At 38.4% G+C, this 18,328-nt stretch overlaps 1 protein-coding gene across 1 annotated transcript in view; it reads right to left on the reverse strand.

Annotated features, from left to right (window-relative positions):
- Positions 1–272: 272 nt before the first annotated feature.
- The window catches only part of TRPC6 (transient receptor potential cation channel subfamily C member 6), a 167,990-nt gene continuing 149,934 nt past the window's right edge, over positions 273–18,328 (reverse strand). Inside the window, exons 8-13 of the mRNA XM_027563913.1 lie at positions 16,735–16,930; positions 15,746–15,949; positions 13,958–14,032; positions 3,666–3,749; positions 2,111–2,186; positions 273–1,223 (exon numbers count right to left, since the gene is read on the reverse strand). Of these exons, the coding sequence (XP_027419714.1) occupies positions 1,072–1,223; positions 2,111–2,186; positions 3,666–3,749; positions 13,958–14,032; positions 15,746–15,949; positions 16,735–16,930 (787 nt within the window). The 3' untranslated portion in view covers positions 273–1,071. The remainder of the gene's footprint in view (positions 1,224–2,110; positions 2,187–3,665; positions 3,750–13,957; positions 14,033–15,745; positions 15,950–16,734; positions 16,931–18,328) is intronic.

Here is an 18,328-nt window from a genome sequence, read left to right on the forward strand (position 1 = left end):
TCATTTCTTTCTTTTAGATATTGCCTCACATTATCAATACATAATAGCAACCTCTTGGTAAATGCTCATGAATGCAAATTCTTATTTTATATATTTTGAGAGGAGTGTAGAATATACTGAGAATAACAGATAAGTATTTGCAAGTTCTGTCTACACATTTTTTTCCTTTCCATCTGTTGCCATATGTAGGAAATCACCTATAAAGACCCTTGGAAATGGTACAAAATTGTGCTGTCATTTGACCAAATAAACACAATTGTCTGTGGCTTTGATACTTCTCCAATAAAAAGTTCTTATTTGGCCAACATCTTTTTAGTCACAATAAAAAGTACAACTTAAAGAGCTTTTAAGTATCTACACTGGCTGCAAAAGAAAACAGGACAAGTATTTCATATGCATGTGTGCACATACACACACACACACACACACACACACACACACACACACACACACCACACACTGAACTTTGTTTCCAAGGTTCAGTGAAGGCAGCACTTTTTCACTGGTAAAATATCCAAAGAGATGAATCAGAAAATTTAGGAGCGATTTAACACCACTTTGCACAGACAATATCAAGCCTATTTTGTGGGGACTAAGAAGGGTGGATGATTAAATAGTATTCTCTAAATGGCAAGAGATTATTTTTCTCTAAATTCAAGTCTGGAAGTCACCATCAGGGGTCCACAGAGCAGGCAAGAAGATGCCTGAAGTCACCATCAGGGGAAATAACACAGTGCAGTGTGTTTGCCCTGCCAGCGAAACGATCCCCAGACAGACGCTACATGGCACTCACATAATCACAATAGTTAGACCCAAGAAAGCAGTTTATGAAGAAAAGCACCAAACAATTGGGTGTAATTTTCATCATAATCTGCAATCTTTAACCTGAATAATGAAATTTAATCACCATAAATATTAAATAGTAGAATTCCAAATGATTGGATGACCCAAGTTATCTTTGAACTTTTTCTTTTTCAAAAGCTGGTCACAGTGGCACTTAAAAAAATAAATCAGAAAATAATATGGCTTCAAGTGGACGAATAAATATGAATTTTTAAGAAAGTCTCTGCATTATCTATTGCTTTCCTCTTGATTTGGCTCCATTGATAATTTCTCCCCAAGTTTTCTAATAAGTTCTGCCAGGTCTTCTGAATTCTGAGTTTTTTCTTCAAGGAGTTCATAGCGGAGACTTGAGATGTCTTGTTTAATTTCCTTCAGTTCCCCTTTGAAAAACAAGAGTGACAAGAATTAAATTGTAAATATGTAATGCAGAGAAGCTAGTGATTCTGTATAGATCAAAATCTGTTTTAATTCCACACATATCTGTATTTTGAATCTTTTCAGAGGAAATCACTCTTAATGGGGGCAGATTTCTGTTTTCTCAGCTAAGTATTTTGGGTAATGAAAAGATTATAGAGAAAGCTTATAATGAAAGTCCCCCTAAAATAATTGAAATTGAAACACTGGCAACAAATATTAAAGGATTTTGGGGCCAATGGACCCTCCCTTTCACCACCCACTGATTTCTTCCTCCAAGTGTAAGTAAAAGCATTAGTCACTCAGCTGTGTCCAACTCTTTGCAACCCTGTGAAGGCTTCTCTGTCCTTGGGATTCTCCATGCAAGCATACTGGAGTGGGTTGCCATGCCATCCTCCAGGGAACCTTCCTGACCCAGGGATCAAACCGGGTCTCCTGCATTGCAGGCTGATTCTTTACTGTCTGAACGACCAGGGAAGTCCTCTCCCTCTAAAGCCCCCCACAAAAATAGTACAGTCTACTTTCCCTGTTTGCAGGCTCCGCATCTGGAATATGAAGGATAGACTGGAATACAATACTCCTTTTTTGTATGAGGAACTTGGTATTGACACAGGTCCTAGAACCAATCTCCCACAAAGACTAAGGGATGACCACAGTTACTTATCTAGCCAACGGCATCTGCCCTTTGGAGAAATAGCCTCTATTTCCTCAGCATGAGGCAGTGCTGATGCCCGTTGCGATGCGGTCTCCTCCCCTTGAAGCCCACCCTTCCCACGTCCACCTCTCCAGCTCTCCCTCAGCTTGGCCTCAGGCCCCAGGTGTGGCTCATGCTCACGGGCTGACTTCAACTCACCTTCATTCACTTCATCACTCTCCTTGTCTATCTGGGCTTGTAATACATATCTTTTAATGAGCCTCTTCATTATTTTCTAGACAGGAAAAGGAGAAATCCATCTTAGTTTTACATTCATGACCAATCTCTCATTTGGAATAAGCTTCTGAATCTTTCTGTCTTTAGTAAATACTTTGAAGTGATAGCTATGAGAGATTAAGATGATTTATCTGATAGGGAATGTATACTATCTACAGATTTTAAAGTAAATTTTAACATCACCAGGGCTAATGACTCAAAAGTTAATTCATGAGAAAAGAGTAAGTTTAGAGCAAATGCGTAATCCTTGATGTTCATTGCTTGTATTTTACTTGAAAAATGTTAGAACAAGACACAGCCTTTCAGCTGGGTGGGTCAAAGGTGTGCAGTTCGGCCTGTGGGAATGGAAAGTTAAGTAAATGTGCCTCATTTATGGATTTTCCCCTCCATTACCAAGAAATGTAGCCAGTTTTGATTGTATACTTTCTAATAATTTAGGAATGGCTAGTTTCAATGTAATAATATTTCTCCAGCACTTGGCTTCTACCATGAGGATACTGCTTTTACTATATACTTTTTATTAATAATAAGAGGCTCAGCACATATGTAGGAAGTCCTGAGTGGATGGATATATAGCTAAACCAAATCTTACTACCTAAGCCCAAAATTAAATGATAGACAATAAAGTCCCACTTTCAATAACTTATTCTAAGGATGTAATTAGGTATACAAACAAGTCTGTTCATAGTAGTACTCCTTACAATAGTGGAAAAAATAAACCCTAAGTGTTCATCAATAGGGGATTATTTATTTGTACAAAGGAATACAGTACATCCATTAAAATTAATATGAATATATGCTTTGCGAAGTGGAAAACTATTACTCATTATATATTATTATCTCATTTAGATAACACAGCATATTTGTTGGTGGTGCTGTTTAGTCACTGAGTTGTGTCCAACTCTTTTGCAATGCTGTGGAGTGTAGCCAGGCTCCTCTGTCCAGGCAAAAATAGTGGAGTGGGTTGCCATTTCCTTCTCCAGGGGATCTTTCCAACCCAGGGATCAAACCAGCATCTCATGCATTGGCAGGTGGATTCTTTACCACTGAGCCTTCAGGGAAGCCCAATATTGCATAAACATTTCTATAATAATATTAAAATGTATGTAAAATTATACACATACGTATAATCATCTGGCAGAATATTTACAAAAAGTAAGTAGTCTTAATTGCTCAGTAATAGAGTTTGAGGTGACTTTTACTCTCTTCTTATGCTTTTTGAATATAGTCTTGATACAATAAACATGTAGGGTCTAATTCCCATGATGGCAAGATTTCATCTATTTCATTTACTTCTGTATCTCTAGTACTTAGAAAGTGCATGGTATGTTGTAATTACTCAATAAATATTTTTTGTATTAGTGTATTATCACTGAAAAAATATCATAACAGGTCATTATCCTTTTAATAATCGCACTGGGTGAGTTTCTAAATATTACAAATAACTAGTCTTATTTCTTTAAAACCTCATGCTTACCTGATATTGTCTTGGAGGATTAGTGAAACTGTTTAACTGGAAATCTTCTGAGCTCCTTATACTTGATTGTTTACTATGTGCAAACTGTAATTTGAAAAGAATTAGAAATTGATTATTATTTAATTTTTAAATAATGTGATGGCATTTATCTCATAGTTTCATATGTGATAGTTACACATATGAACTAATAGTCTTATATACATAATCTTTTCTATATGTATGCTGCTGCTGCTAAGTCACTTCAGTCATGTCCGACTCTGTGCGACCCCATAGACGACAGCCCACCAGGCTCCCCCATCCCTGGGATTCTCCAGGCAAGAACACTGGAGTGGGTTGCCATTTCCTTCTCCAATGCATGAAAGTGAAAAGTGAAAGTGAAGTCGCTCGGTCGTGTCTGACCCTCAGCGACCCCATGGACTGCAGCCTTCCAGGCTCCTCCACCCATGGGATTTTCCAGGCAAGAGTACTGGAGTGGGGTGCCATTGCCTTCTCTGTTCTATATGTATAGTGCCATTTTAACTTAATTTGCTTAATATTCTTTCTTCCAACACAAATCATAGATGTTTTAGGTGTGTTCAGCCTCTTGGTGACTATTAGAGGTTGTCTGAGGACTGTCTTAGACTTTGTGGCTGTCAGTCATGCTGTCATGAGAGTCATGCTTTAACACTCCCACAGTTGTATCCTTGGTAGAGGGAGAGACAAACAAGTTGAGAAAATAATAGTGGTGATCTCAGAAGTCCACTGGTGAGGGAGCCACAGTCCAGCACGACTGACAGCACCATCTGCACATGCAGTAGACTGTGATGAGACTCCTGAGGAAACACCAGGAGACGACTTTGTTGAGGGATAGGATCCAGGTGTCAAGAAAGCACTAATAAATCTATTTGAATTTTAGGACGTGTATAATACCCTATCTGGGTAGGACTTTTCAAATAATACATATGCTTGAAGAGGCAAATGACAAAGAAAGCAATCTGCAAGAGAGGTGGTAAAGCACCATATTAACATGCTAAGAGAAAGATTAGAAACCTCTTTAACACATTTTCTAAAGGGAAAATGGCTTTGCAAAGAAATAAATAGGAGAAACTGAACAAAACACAGTATCTCCAGATATATATTTTGCGGGGTGCAAAATTTTTTCAGGGGTAAAGAAACTTCAAGACCATTTTACTAAGACAGCCATGATTTCTATTTCCCAGTGATATCTATGTTGTTAAAGCTAATGCATGCTTGCTTGCTTCAGTTGTGTCCGATTCTTTGTGATCCCATAGACTGTAGCCCACCAGGCTCCTCTGTCCATGGGATTCCTCAGGCAAGAACACTGGAGTGGGTTGCCATTTCCTCCTCTGTTAGAAGTAAAATGAAAGTGAAAGTCGCTCGGTCATGTCCAACTCTTTACCACCCCACTGGAGTATACGGTCCATGGAATTCTCCAGGCCAGAATACCAGAGTGGGTAGCCTTTCCGTTCTCTAGGGGATCTTTCCAACATAGGAATCAAACTCAGGTCTTCTGTATTGCAGGTGGATTCTTTACCAACTGAGCTATCAGAGAAGCCCGATGAAATTCAATTAAAATCCTTAACTCCAATTCTTTGATGCTATAAATGGCCACACATTGAAGTAAAGCAGCTATGCACACATTCATCCATTAAACAGGTATTTTATGAGCATCTTCTATATGTAAAGAACTGTGCTATGTCCTGGGTATTTAATGAAGAACATAAATAATTATCTAGCTGAGTTATAATAATAGGGAAAATACGGCAAGGCTGACAAGATTCATAAAATATATGTATAATTGTGAAGATATTCTTTAGATAACATCCTTTTTCATGTAGCTATTTCCCTTTCTCTTTCACCCTTTCTAAAAATGTCAAGAATACAGACATTCTGTATTTTTTTTAACTTGATATCAACTTTTAAAAAAATAAGATAAAATTATACAATTGACCAAATTAACCAGAAAGATGGCTTAGGTTCTGTAAAAGAACTCTTGACAAAAGCCTGAAAATTCAAATCTGGTTCTGCCTTCAGTTTAGCTGTGGAACACTAGGTGAGAAGCTGAAATCCTATAATCTCTCCTGATAGTGAAGAGAATGCCCTAGTTGATCTCTGGAGTCCTGCTGCTGCTGCTGCTAAGTCGCTTCAGTTGTGTCCGACTCTGTGTGACCCCATAGACGGCAGCCCACCAGGCTCCCCTGTCCCTGGGATTCTCCAGGTAAGAACACTGGAGTGGGTTGCCATTTCCTTCTCCAGTGCATGAAAGTGAAAAGTGAAAGTGAAGTCGCTCAGTCGTGTCCAACTCTTTGCGACCCCCTGGACCGCAGCCCACCAGGCTCCTCCATCCATGGGATTTTCCAGGCAAGAGTACTGGAGTGGGGTGCCATTGCCTTTTCCACTGGAGTCCTTCAAACCCCATTAATTTATGAATTTGTGAGACAAATGTAAACTTCAACATATTTTAATATTTAATTCATTTGCAAATAACATAATCATTAATTTTTATAATGATATAAAATATAATGATCTTAACCTATAATATTAGATATGATTCCTGAATTTCAAACTGTGACTTATGCTTTAAAGACATCATTAAACATGATGACCAGAGTCAAGCTCACTTCCACCCCTCAGTTTTTAAGCTAAAGCATGGAGGGTGAGGACAGGTTCATAACCAGAGGGAAAAGATCCAAACAAAGGGAATTTTGGAGCATCACAGCCATCTACTTATGAACACCTAGCCTCATGGTGACCAATTATTAATTTAATGTTTTCTTTTGTTAGAGGCCACGAACATATCCAAATGGTGTTCATGGAAATAAGAAAGTGAAAATTTATACTTCTTTGAGATTATTTTAGAGATGAATGTGTGGACCTTAGTACATGATGTGCCAATCATCCCAAATTAAAGCAGCTCCACAACACACCACACCTATGGCAATAATACTTTTTTGAAAACTTAATAACCCCACAGGTGGTCTTTCATTTGCTCTTTTCTAACTTAAGGCCTTTGAATTTGTTGTTCCCAATCCCCACATCATTATCTTCCTGGGTCTTTGCCTGACTGACTTGCTTTGTCTGATCCTCTGGAGTTGAGATGAATGTATAAGCTCCTCAGATGGCTTTCTCTGCCCACCCCACGAAAACAGATCTTAAGAAAGTTAGGCCTTTTGTATCCTTCGTGCTCTGTGCATGCCAAATTGCTTCAGTCGTGTCTGACCCCTTGTGACCCTAAGGACTGTTGCCCACCAGGCTCCGCTGTCCATGGAATTCTCCAGGCAAGAATACTGAAGTGGGTTGCCCTCCAGGGGAGCTTCCCAACCCAGAGATTAAACCCGTGTCTCTTATGTCTCCTGAATTGGCAGGCAGGTTCTTTACCACTAGCACCACCTAAGAAGCCTCTTGTATCCTTCATAACATGCCAATTACTTATTCATTGTCTTGTTTACATGGTTATTGTCTACACCCTCCTGGGCTCCACAGAAGAAAGGACTTTGTTTAGTTCATCTCAGTTTCCCCACAGCCATCATTCTGAGACAGATGGTAAATGATCAGAAGTAGTTGGCTGATGAAATGAATGAAGAAGTACTTTTGGGTAACTAATGGAGATCACTTGGTTTCCGGACACCTTGCTGTACAAGGCATGTACAATCTAGGTTCATGAAACAGCTGGCTACAACTCAACCACATGGGAAAAATATATCTGAAACCTGGAGAGCTGGTTTTAAGGTCTGAGGCAGATGACTTACAAACTGACATACTGGATGACACAAAAGAGGCAAGGGAAAGCCAGAAAACAGTTTTAAGAATGCATACGATTATAGGTTTTCTAAAGTGTGGATCTACAGTATGTCATACCGTTTTAGCATAACACATGGCTTCCCTTTGCATGCATCCAGTAGGCAGAGTCTGGGCTTTCTCAGTTGCAACATTTTTAACACTTTGGGCTGAGTAATTTTTTTTTTTACTTTAAAAATTCCATGTGTTTGAAAATTAAATGTCCACTTTTCAATGACAGGTGTATCTAAGAAGCCATTACAAGGAAAATTAGAAAATATGTGTAATGAAAATAATAGAATTTTATATCACTAACACTGCCATTTAATAGAAAAATCTATAATCACTTTTTAAAATCCAGATGCACATTTTTGAAAAATACAAATACCCAGGTATTGTTTTTTTGCTCCAAAGCTCCAGATGTAATTCCAATGAGCAGCCATGTTTAAAAATAAGGTTTTTAATTTGATCTTTTACTTTCAGCCTGTTTCACTTTTTCTATTTCATATTCAGTGCTCCCATTTCACTTCATTTATGGGTTAGGTACTTCCTTACTGTGGAGGTCTTCTAGTGCATTGTATAATGTTTGCCTGTATCCCTGGTCTTCACCCCTAGATGCCAAAAATAGAACCCAACACTAGTTTTGACAACCAAACCTGTCTCCAGGTATTACAGATGCACCCTAGACTGCTGGTCATGTGGGATCAAAATCGGCTCTCACTGAGAACCAGTTATATAATTAAATGGTACCTGACTAAACAGTAATAAATCCACTTGGATCTTTTTTATGTGACGAATTCTACTCTAAATCTGCCACGTGAATTTGAATGCAAATCTAACATCTATACAGCAAAAATTTCGAATCAGTTTCTAATATGTAGTAGGTATTCAACAAGCACATGTTTAAAAACTTAATAACCCCAAGAAATAATATGTAAGAAGAAACTTACCCAATGGTGCAAAGAAGCATTTTAACCACTTGGTGGCAGAAAATTCTAATTTATATTTGTTTTGATGTACGGCCACTAAAATAGACTGAGAAGTCGAAGCGAGTCAGTGGGCAATATGAGTAGCATTTAACCCTTAGTGATTTGGACATTTACAGATGATACTGATGTATAATATGCGATGGGAGTGAGGAAGGGGGTTTGGTGAGTGGAAGCAGGGATGATTGGGTGTGAGCTCTGTACCTGACTAATATGCAGATATACACTCCAGTTCTGAAGGAAGCACTGCCTGCTCCTTTTTTTTCATACCTTCTACCACATTTCCTGCATTATGTTGTCTTTCCTTCACTTCCTAGGAATTAGTTTGATATTAGCATTTTCATCTTGCTGCAGCTTCACTGTAGGATGGCAGTGAGGAATACTAAATAACTGTTGTTATTTGTTAAGCGGAACAAGCAAGCTTCAGTCTTTGGAATTTTTTATGTTTGGACATAGCAACAGTTCTGAGAGTTTCCCACTCTCCACAAGCATTGAAGGGTCTGAGGCTGGGATCAAAGCAATGAACTGAAAAAGTATAGGCAATATGATCAGTCAGCAGTGGGTGCTGACGTGTGGGAATGAAGCCACGTGGTACAGTGCTTGTAAAAACTCTTGCTTTGGAATCAGGTAGATGTGGATTTGAATCCTGGCTCTGGCACATGTCTGAAATGGGACTTTGAGCAGTTCATTTCACCTTTGTTATCCTCAGGTTTCTCATGTATAAAATAAGGAAAATAATATTACCTACATCCCTAGAGCTAAATCTGAGGATTAAAGATGTAAGTGGTGTAGAATATGTAGCTTGACATACAGTTGATATTGTACAAATGTCAACAACTATTATTACTATATGGAAGGATAAATATCTACTTTGTGGCTTTAGACCTGTTTCATGGTTGGTTTGAATCTGTTTTTTTTTTTTCTTTTTTCTTTTTTTTCCTGGAGATACTTCGCTGAATATTGCTTTTCACTTATGTGTCCATGACTAAGGCATTCAGGCAATGAAATATTCAATGATTCCCACACCCAGATGAGCATTAGAATCTCTTAAGGACTTAATAAAATACACATTTCCAGGTTCCATGGCCAGAGATTTTAACTTGATAGCTCTAGAGCAGAGGATGGGTAATTTGCACAAATTTGTATGGCAAAATGACCCTGGTGATTGTAATTGGAACTATTTCATCAGATGACTAAAAAGACAGCCTCTGACCTAATTGAAAGCTAGAGGACGTAGTTCTTGGGTATGTAACTGATGAAAAAAATCTATACATCTCATTCAATATAGTGCAGAATGGATCCAAAATGCCAAGATGTCTTTATGCTCCACACTGGCCTATTGTCTGGGTCACGTGAAACCTGCTCTGAAACTGACACTTGAAGGTGATCTGTTCTAGAGCTGGAACAGAGCAGATATTCAAGAAGCTATTTGGCATTTTTAGGTTTACATATATAATGTAGTATAGCAGAGACTGAATATATGCTGTTCTTTCAGACTCTGTGTCTGAAAAGTTAATGCTAGAGACCACCAAAGTGAGTGACAGAATTAAAAGTAATGACTAAAGATAATGATGAAATTAAAAGATGCTTACTCCTTGGAAGAAAAGTTATGACCAACCTGGATAGCATATTGAAAAGCAGAGACATTACTTTGCCAACAAAGGTCCGACTAGTCAAGGCTATGGTTTTTCCAGTGGTCATGTATGGGTGTGAGAGTTGGACTGTGAAGAAGGCTGAGCACAGAAGAATTGATGCTTTTGAACTGTGGTGTTGGAGAAGACTATTGAGAGTCCCTTGGACTGCAAGGAGATCCAACCAGTCCATTCTGAAGGAGATCAGCCCTGGGATTTCTTTGGAAGGAATGATGCTAAAGCTGAAACTCCAGTACTTTGGCCACCTCATGCGAAGAGTTGACTCACTGGAAAAGACTCTGATGCTGGGAGGGACTGGGGGCAAGAGGAGAAGGGGACGACAGAGGATGAGATGGCTGGATGGTATCACTGACTCGATGGATGTGAGTTTGAGTGAACTCCGGGAGTTGGTGATGGACAGGGAGGCCTGGCGTGCTGCGATTCATGGGGTCACAAAGAGTCGGACACGACTGAGCGACTGAACTGAACTGAACTGAAAGATAATGGATGCTTACTTTGTTTCAAAAAGTATTGTTATATGGCTCATCCAACTGATTTCTATAGTTTACGTGGAGCAGATATGCAGGAAGAAGATGTGGAGGAATGTTCATGTGACCTAACCACTTTAACCTTCAAGGAGTCAGAAAGCAGACCCGAGAGAAATAGAAACTAAACATAGACTTCATGAAAAAGTGAGCAAAAGCTATACAAACTGAGTAAGGGAAAACACACCATGAGAGTTCTTCTTAGTACATAACAGTGTCAAACATGTTCCAGTAGGAGTTCACCTCAGCAACAACAGGCAAAAATAAATGGAACTACAAATGGTTGCTTTAAAAAGCATTTTCTCGGGAATATAGTTAACATATCATGCAAAAGCACACTATGTGAAATGTGCCTAGTTTTGTTCATCATAAGCTTACATGGCAAAGAGAAATAGACATCTGTGTTGGTTTGGTCCTCTGGGAATCAAATGCCAAGACAGTGTCAGAAATATGAAATGTGTTCAGAATCATGCCTCTGAAAGATAATGGGAAGGGTGAGCAGACGGCAGAAAAAGCTTCCAGACCATGAGGCTTGGCTCACGTGTGAAAGAGGGAGAGGTAGGAAGATTGAGAGCTAGGCACAGAGTGCCCCAAGAGAGGTCCTGTGCTGGCAAGAAATGCCCAGGACCCAAAAAGCATGACCGTGGTGGGAAAGCTGAGGGTATCCCAAAGAGGCTGCAGCAGGAGGCTGCCAGCTGACCGAGCTCCCCAAAGCAGGTTCTGTCTTGCAAGAAGATACGAGCCATACATCTCCATGGTTGCCAAAATAAACAGCCACTCTAGAAGTTTTGTTGGTTGCCTCCCTGGTGGCTTGGAAGGTAAAGAATCTGCCTGCAATGCAGGTGACCTGGGTTCAATCCCTGGGTTGGGCAGATTGCTTGGAGAAGGGCATGGCAACCCACTCCAGTATTCTTGCCTGGAGAATCCCCATGGACAGAGAAGCCTGGTGGGCTTCAGTAAACAGGGATGCACAGAGTTGAACACGACTGAAGCAACTTAGCACACATACACCAGAAGGTTCAGCTGACACTGAAATCAACATTTTATTGATCCACCACTAGGGTCAGACACCAGAGGCTTTGTATTGACCTTAAAGAGTTTATTTTAATCTGGGGTTGAAATATATGCTAATGGAAAGCATAAAGTAATCCAGTCATGTTAAAACGATATAAAGTATATTTTTCAGATGATTTAAACAAATTTTAATTTTCTACATTTTTGGAGAAACTACAGAGAAAATAAAATTATTTCATTTGAAAGGCACTACAGATTCTATCTGCCTGGAGAATTCCATGGACATAGACTGCAGGGTTACAGTCCATGGGACCACAGAGTCAGAGACAACTGAGTGACTAACACACACACACAGCTGCTGCTGCTGCTAAGTTGCTTCAGTTGTGTCCGACTCTGTGCGACCCCATAAACGGCAGCCCTCCAGGCTCCTCTGTCTCTGGGATTCTCCAGGCAAGAGTACTGGAGTGGGTTGCCATTTCCTTCTCCAGTGCATGAAAGTGAAAAGTGAAAGTGAAGTTGCTCAATGGTGTCCGACTCTTCGAAACCCCATGGACTGTAGCCTACCAGGCTCCCCTGTCCATGAGATTTTCCAGGCAAGAGTACTGGAGTTGGTTGCCATTTCCTTCTCCAACATACACATAGATTCTATCATAAAGCGAAAAAAAGCATTTTAATCCCCTTTAAATGTTTTATACTTGTTCAATGATTTATTGTTATCATTCACTCATCATACTTTCAGTATAAGCAATTTCTTACTGCAAAGTTATAAAATCCAACTTGAAGTGAAAGTATTAGTTGCTCAGTCATGTCCACCTCTTTGCGACCCCATGGACTGTAGCCCACCAGGCTCCTAGTATCAGTGGAATTCTCCAGGCAAGAATACAGGAGTATGTAGTCATTCCCTTTTTCAGGGATTCTTCCCGACTCAGGGACAAATCTGGGTCTCCTGCATTGCAGGCAGATTCTTTACCATCTAAGCCACCCGGGAAGCCCCAAATCCAACTTACACTGACCTATTTTTTTGAAAAATTTTGTTGAGTTAATTATAACCAAAGGACAAAAGCTGCTTCTCTGTAACAAGTACCTACTAGTGTTTGTGATTTACAAAGCTTCAACTGAATCCTCCCAACCATTTTGTGTGATGGGTTGTACAACTTGATTAGTCCTATTTTGTCAATGAGGAAATTAAGGTTCAGAGAAGTTAAATGAATTGCTAAAGTGGCAGAGATGAGATGAGATCTCAGTCTTCTGACTACTTAGTTCAATGCTCTCACTATATCAATATTATATCAATGCTTAAGAGTATTCCTATTTTGTTAGAGGAGGTAACACACTTGGCTTAAAAACAAAACAAAATCGCAACCCTCCTTGGCGTTTGTGTTGCATGCGGTGGCCCTGGAACAGAGCTCTGGCTAATGAGATATAGTAACAGATGTTGGGAGGCACTTCTGAGGGTGGTGACCGATTCCTCTGGTGCCCAACTTTTCCTCTGCCCCCTTGCTTCTTCATGCCTGAATAGTAGGTGTCATGTCTGGAGGTAAAGGTGTCATCTTGTATTTGACTACGATAAAAGTATCCAGGGGAATTGCAGAGACTCACTCCTGACAAGAACCCTGTACTGCCAACTCTGGAGAGTTAAATGAGAAGGGAGAAGACAACTGTCTTGCTTAAATCACCATGTTTATTATTACCATTATTATGTGCAACTGAATGCAAGTCTCACCTAATACATTGCTCTTCTCCTGATTAGTTCACTCATAATTTCCTTCTGCCTTGTGCCCCTACTATGTGCCTGCTGCCAGAATGAATCAAAAGTCCCCATCATGAAGGATTCTGCCACTCCAAATTAGGCAGCTGATGTAGCTCTCGGGTACACTGCTTATTGTAAACTGTGCTGACTGGAGCAGCCACTGAATTCTCAGGGAGCCTCTTTTGACAACCTCTCGATTACTGACAAATAATGCAGCTCTGCTAGGTGTGCATAATCGCCACCTGAGCTGTGAAGAATTACATTAATTATATCTCCATCAGGTCCCTGACAAGTTCCTCTATTATTTTAATTTTTCCTTCTTTACATCACAGTTCTATATTTTATCACCCCAAAGTACTCCAAATATATGTTTAATATCTGCCTTAAACAGCCATGTAATTCTTTTTGCTGATGCACTGGACACAGGCTTGCTTTAACTTCTCAATAGCAGATTCTTTGAGCACTGCCAAATTGTTAATTCTTTACTGTGTCTACTGTTTCTTAAAATTGCTTCTGAATATTTGTCCTTCTTTCTGAGAAGATAAGCCAGATCATAACTGTGGCTCCATATTTTCAAATGTGATCTTACCTGTTTTCTGTCAAGTGATAATTTTGAAAGGTCTTCATGACTTCCCAAAATTCCAAATTTCTTTCCTTCATTTCTCTTTTAAAGATAGAGAGTAAAATGAATATAATCACTAATTATACATTGAGAACTGTAAGAAGAATTTCAGTCTTCCTTCATCCCATATTCTAAAAGCCATCTGGTCTAATTCTCCAGCAAGTTTCTTTGAGAGGAACATATTCTTACTAGGGTCTTCCGTTTGGTGAATACTCGGACATTTTGTTTGGACACTGAATTGTCTGGGGTTGCAGTTCTAACCACATGTTACTAAGAGCGACATGCTTAGTAACATGGAGTAAGGTGAGAGAAATTTTTGCTATTCAACCCACTGAGTTCTGTAAGTTATACATCTGGGAGAGCACCAAAGATCATATATTTTTTCCAAAATTCCTATCCAAAATAATCGTCATACATTTAAAGAAAGCTTAAGAATTCTCAAAGCACTTTCACATATTTATTTGATTTGATTTTCATGACATAGATATAACTGTAATTCCCATATTACAGGTGAAATTGGAGCTCAGGGAGCTTAACTTGAGAATCCCAAGTAGTAAGATGCAAACCCAGCAGGAATTACAATATTTCCTTTATATTCAATAATAGAACCTTATAATTGCAAGGGACCTTTATGATCATTTGGCTCAGTTGCCCACCCAGTGCAGAAAAATCTATAAAATCCTAATACTGGTCATCTAGCATTTATTGATTACTTAAAATGATAGGGAACTCACTATTTCATAAGAAAGCCCACCATTCTGTTGGACAGATCTTGATAATTTTTTTTTTTACATAAAGCTAAAATTGAACTATTAGCAAATTTTGCCCATGGCCTCTTTTCCTATAATTTGAAGAATAAAATAAACAAATGTATTTCCTCATTAAAATTGGGAATTGTAAAAAATATTCATTGTATTCCCCTTCAGTCTTCCTTCTAGAAGCAGCTGACTCATCACTTATCTATGACACCATATCCAAACCTGTCTGCCTCTTGGCCCTCCTCTGGCGGCATCTAGTCTGTGCTCCTCCTGGATACAGAGTTCTGTCCCCTCGGAATTCCTGGCAGAGAATAACCTCCCCACCCCCACGCAGTCCACATAGTGCTCCACATGCTCCACACATTCCTTAACCCTCTGTGATGGTTCTACTCCTTCATCAGGCACTAGACAGATCACTTCCATGGATTCTTAAGATGGCCCTGCTTCATGAGATTACAGTTTCCAATTAGTACCCTTAGATAGATCTTTCTTGATGTAATGCCAAGCCTCATCTCCCATATTACATGTGAGCAATTGATTTCTGAAGTTCTTTGTGTAGTACTTAAGAGTCTGTCAGTGTCCCCGAAGTCATAATTAGCTAGCTGTATAAGTTGAAGGTGAAAAAAAATTGAAGCTGCCTAAGCTGAGGTATATAACTACACCTAGCTGTATAAATTGAAGGCAAAGGGAGGGACATGTAGCTACCACAGTGAAAATACGCCCCAGAATAGCTCTTCCTTTTAATACCCACGCTGGAAAATGTGACACATTATTGTAGCTACATTTCATGGATTTTTCTTATATTTTTTAGTAAAAAATGTCCAGTGTACTCCTAATAAACAGACAAAAGCCAAAGGACTGCTCTGAGCTAATTGACTACATTTGGGAACGAATAGGCATGTCATCACAAACTGCTTCTTTATAAAGGGATGTGGTATCGTGCCTATCATGGTTTTAGTGTTTAAAAACATAACTTCAAATTATTAAGTCAAATCACCTTGTTCATTTCTGCATCCTCCTGGAAACCTTTTTTATGGCCCTGGAACAATTCAGAAATCCATTTCTTAAGCCTCAATAAGAGATAAAACAGGGACTTTGGACTTGGCACCAGGTTGAAGGGAACAGGAAGAGTTCTTCCCTCCTCAAAGTAAGAAAACCAAAGTTTGGCCCTTGCGAATTTCCATTCCACATCAGCATCATCCTATACAAATAAATATGACAGTTCAGCAAGGAAATGCATAAACAGAATTACTGGGATGCTTCTGACATTGTGTGGCTAGATGGAAGTAATGTTACCTACAACGATCTCAGACCCCAAACACCACCCCAAGATATTCTCAAAAATATTAAGGTACTATTCACACACTCTTAGGAAAGAAAATTTAGGAAAATTTACTTAAAAAAATTATCATTCTTACAGATCTTAAAACTTGCATGTATTTATAAATACACTGAAAGTTATAAAGCTATTTTCCTATATTCTGAAAAACACTATGAAAAATTATTCACTCTTATATTTTGCAACAGATCACTGCTTTGATGAATTTGGGACACACACCAAGATTCTTGAATAAAAATCACTCTAAATTTGAGAAAAAGTCAATTTTGAACATCACTCAAAGTAAGATTTGGAGAACAGTGGCATTCATAAGCAATAATTTTTAAATGAAATATAAATTCATGCTGATATAGTATCTCTAAGAATTTACAAATAATACTACTAAATCATACAACATTTCTCATCCTTATTTCTTACTATCCTACCACACCCATAGATGATGTGCTTGGAAGCAAAGGATTAAAATTTTCTGATTACTACATATAAAGAATATAAAAATATAAATTTTCTATAAAATATATAAAGAACTATATAAAAAGGTAAAGAACAGATAGAAAGTAGTCTATAGTATCACCACCATTGCTGAGTTGATCCCTGGAATAGTTAAAATATATACCACATAGTATACAAATGTATAGAGATTATACCTCAATTTCCTGGAATGAACTGTTGATCATTGCAATTAACATGTTTAGCAAAACAATGACCATTGTAACATTATAGACTCCATAAAGAACATAACCGATGTTTTCAATAAATTTGTGATTATAGTTGATGACCACCGATTTCACTTCAGAAAGTCCAAATATAGCCCAAAACAGTGTCTTAAAACTCTCTTCCACACTGGGTAAAAAAAAGGAAATAAAGGAGATGATAAAGCATACAAATGAATGACAATGATAGTATAATAAAAGCAAGCTGATTTAATGTCTGAAAATTATTAGATATTCATGAGAAAATTCTTCACTTCCCTGAGCCTCAGTTTTCTTTTTTGTAAAATAGGTACAATAACTATTTCCAGGATTGTTGCAAGGATAAGGGAATATTTTGCATATGAAGTACACAACTCACTATCTGGCACATAATAAGTGCTCAATAAATGTTAACATAACTTCAAGCCACAGACATTAACATTTAAATAATCCATAGTTTTGGTAAAGAAAATATTAAATGTATTAATAAAAACAATGTAATATGTAATTTATAATTTATATATGTAATGTAATAATGTAATTTATAGTCCTTTTGTGTTTTCTGCTCATCTACACTTCTAATATCCAATAAATAGATAATGGTATGTGTCTTAAGGTGTCTTAAGGAAAATATGACAATATAAACATAGTCAATGTTACTAAAATCACTGACATGTCTTAGGAATTTCAATGCATTAGGCATAATTATTGACCAAAATGAAGCTCCTCTGCTTAGGTCAGTTGGTTCAATCTCTCTGATAAACTGAACTTTACAGGAATATGAATAATAGGTTATGCTTTGATCAGTACTTCTCATTGTAACATTTTTTTGTTGTTCTTCAGTTGCTCGGTAGTGTCCGACTCTTTGTGATCCCATGGACTGCAGCATTCCAGGCTTCCCTGTCCTTCACCATCTCCCAGAGTTTGCTCAAATTCATGTCCACTGAGTCAGTGATGCCATCAGTCTTTCCTAGAATCAAGGTCTTTTCCAGTGAGTCGGCTCTTCGCATCAGGTGGCCAAAGTATACCTGAATACCTAATATTTGAGTAATGTATTCCAAACATACTTTATAAAAAACGTGTATCCATGATGAACATAAGTTAAAACCCTTGTTGCTGCTGGTAACTCAGATTGATTTTGGAAGCAGCCATTCTTGTAGGGCCCCAGGAGTCTGAACTGAGCAGGATACAGCAGTGAGGAGCACAGATGCTAGGGTCAGTGGACAAGGGACTAGTCCTGGCTTTTCTACATACTAGCAGCTATGAGACACTCAGCATGTCATTTAACTTCCCTGAGCTTCAGTTCCTTTTTGTGTGAAACAGAAATAATAAGATAATGTGTATGAGGTAGCTCCTGGCCCTAAAATTGTTAACTATAATTACTTACTATTAGAAAGGTTGCCTACATTGTTGAGTTCTTACAACACATTTAAAACTTCTCTCATAATGCTAAAGAGTAACTGGGAATAATGTCTTTACTAAAACATTATTTATCCCACTGTTGTATATGAACACTATTAGGCTAAAGTTTAATTGACAATCATCATGA

Source organism: Bos indicus x Bos taurus, chromosome 15 (assembly GCF_003369695.1).
Source record: "Bos indicus x Bos taurus breed Angus x Brahman F1 hybrid chromosome 15, Bos_hybrid_MaternalHap_v2.0, whole genome shotgun sequence".
In the NCBI taxonomy this organism is placed as follows: domain Eukaryota; kingdom Metazoa; phylum Chordata; class Mammalia; order Artiodactyla; family Bovidae; genus Bos; species Bos indicus x Bos taurus.